This window comes from Penaeus japonicus, unplaced genomic scaffold (genome assembly GCF_977035675.1).
Source record: "Penaeus japonicus unplaced genomic scaffold, GWHDUDI00000001_assembly GWHDUDI00000004, whole genome shotgun sequence".
In the NCBI taxonomy this organism is placed as follows: Eukaryota; Metazoa; Arthropoda; class Malacostraca; order Decapoda; family Penaeidae; genus Penaeus; species Penaeus japonicus.
In genome coordinates, this window is record NW_028234406.1 from 22,742,278 (window position 1) to 22,744,777 (window position 2,500).

Sequence of the window (2,500 nt, forward strand, 5' to 3'; positions counted from 1 at the left end):
AAGTTATAGTCCGTATGACTGACACTGTGAATACTCCGTGCCAAAATGCACTACAGATTTATGCACGTAAGCTATTGATACCATTATCTGTCTTACGACTGTCCTACTCCTCAGCCCAGCGGCGACATCTCCGCCCGGAAAAAAAATAAAATGGTTCAGAGATATTTCATTAGAGATCGTCAGGTAACGAACGAGAGTCCGGGACCTTGTGTTTGCCACGGGACTCCGCCCTCCGGTATTTACCCGCATGATGACATCTTCCTGTTGAACATCCTAGCCTGGCGTAAATGCCGCCCCGGGTCGTTGTTTATACACCGCCCTCGCCACACACACCGCCTGCGCTGTCGTCGGATCGTGAACTCTAACTCTTGCTCGTCAATGTATGCCTTCACGTTGCATCACTCTGAAAGGAATTGATGCCCAATGCTGTATAACCAGAAACGATGGGAGTTTTAATAATATAATGGATATTTTTGTTTCACTGGCGTTTTTATCGCCAATTTGAATAGCGGAAGTATTAAAAGAGCTTATGAATGATTAGTGGGCCTGTTCGTCTTTCAACCTGTAGATAATCCGTTTAAAATATAAATGAATAAACATTTGAATTATATGCAAAGCCAAGGTTATAACACAAATCTACGTGCTCGACCCTGATATTGTATTTTCAAGCTGGTGTCGTCACGACTTCCTGCTAATGACGTTATCGTGACACGGAAACAGAACAACAATTGAGGCTTTCGGGATATGCATGCCATTGTTGTTGATACCCTCGCTCCCACAACCCTCCCTCTTCGCCATTTCATTGCCATGGCGGTGTCCACTGTCCAGCAGATGGCTCGCCTTGGTGACGTCAGACTGCCAGCTACGCATGGCGCTGTTTACACGAGCGGTTCCAAGAAGCAGCTTTTTGGTACACTTAGTCATTCTACTCTCTCGCACTCTTTATGTCTTTATGGTACAACTGTTATTGTCTATGTATATATTTATATATATATATATGAACACACACACACACACACACGCATATATATATATATATATGTGTGTGTGTGTGTGTGTGTGTGTAACCACACACACACACACACAAACCCCCTTGCACATACAGTGTGTATATGCATACATACATACATACATACATATATATATATATATATATATATATATATATATATATATATATATATATATATATTTATGTATATGTGTATCTATACAATTATATATACACATATACATTCGTATATATATATATATATATATATATATATATATATATATATATATATATATATATATATATATATATATACATGTGTAACCTGATGTCAGTCATGAAGGCTGCAGGCTGCACAGGGACCCAGAGAGGCCCGCACCCACACAGCTGAAATGGCCGTTCTGCTCCGTAACCCTGCCTTCCCTTCCAGGCGTCGTAGCTCCTGACTCGGCGCAGGAGACGCAGCTACAGGCGCACCTGGAGCACTTCGACGGCGTGAGGAACCCTATGGCAGCGACCGACGAGCCGCGGTTGGAGGCGCGACGCTACATCAAGGACAAGTTTCGTGAGCTCGGCCTCAACGTTCATAGCCAAACCTTCAACACTGTCCTCAAGCCCCTGTATGAAGAGCGAACGGTGAGATTTCGCGCGGAAAAGTTTTCACGTTGATAAAGTGGCGACCCCGTTGAATTAGTCCTCGGCGCGCTGATTGGTCTTCCTGTTGGTGCAACGCAAATATCCGGTAACCCTATTCTGTAAAGCTTTGGCGTAGGGATTGCCATTGGAATGATCTTGCTGTTCTACGCTCGATTTATCATACTCTATTGGAACTGCTGGACATTAACAGTGGCTATAATAAGAGAGAGAGAGAGAGAGAGAGAGAGAGAGAGAGAGAGAGAGAGAGAGAGAGAGAGAGAGAGAGAGAGAGAGAGAGAGGAGAGATTTAAGTTTTCTTTCTTTTCTTAGGTGACAGGCGAGAACATTGTAGGCGTGGCGGCGGGAACGGTGGGCGGGCCTGTAGTGGTAGTAGGGGCAGACTACGACACCCCTCTTCAAAGCTCGCCCCTGGAAGACAACGGCGCGGGCGTGGCTGCTCTGCTGGAGGTAGCGAGGCACTTCATGCACGAGACGGCCCGTGGGGGGTCCTTCGAGCAGCTGAACACCGTCGTCTTCGTTGCTTTTGATCTCAACGTCAAGACTTACGTGAGTTCTGCACTATGAGAGGAAGCTGGTGTTCTCTTTTTATGTGCTGCGTTATGTGTGTGTGTGTGTGTGTGTGTGTGTGTGTGTGTGTGTGTGTGTGTGTGTGATTGCGTGTGTCGGCGTCACTTATGATTATCAATCCTCCAGTAACATGGCTCACTCTAATCGGTTTTCCGTCTTTCAATATTCCCCTTTTACAGACTTTAGTGTTAACAAACCCTCACAATATATACAATAACACAGACTGTAACCTATCACAATTAACTGATTTCATTCATACCGTGGTGTTCCCACGGTAAGGCT

General features: G+C 44.8%; 1 protein-coding gene across 1 annotated transcript in view; it reads left to right on the forward strand.

Annotated features, from left to right (window-relative positions):
* The window catches only part of LOC122263201 (uncharacterized), an 11,064-nt gene that overhangs the window by 4,280 nt on the left and 4,284 nt on the right, over positions 1–2,500 (forward strand). Inside the window, exons 2-3 of the mRNA XM_043031562.2 lie at positions 1,425–1,630; positions 1,961–2,197. Coding sequence (XP_042887496.1) covers positions 1,425–1,630; positions 1,961–2,197 — 443 coding nt within the window. The remainder of the gene's footprint in view (positions 1–1,424; positions 1,631–1,960; positions 2,198–2,500) is intronic.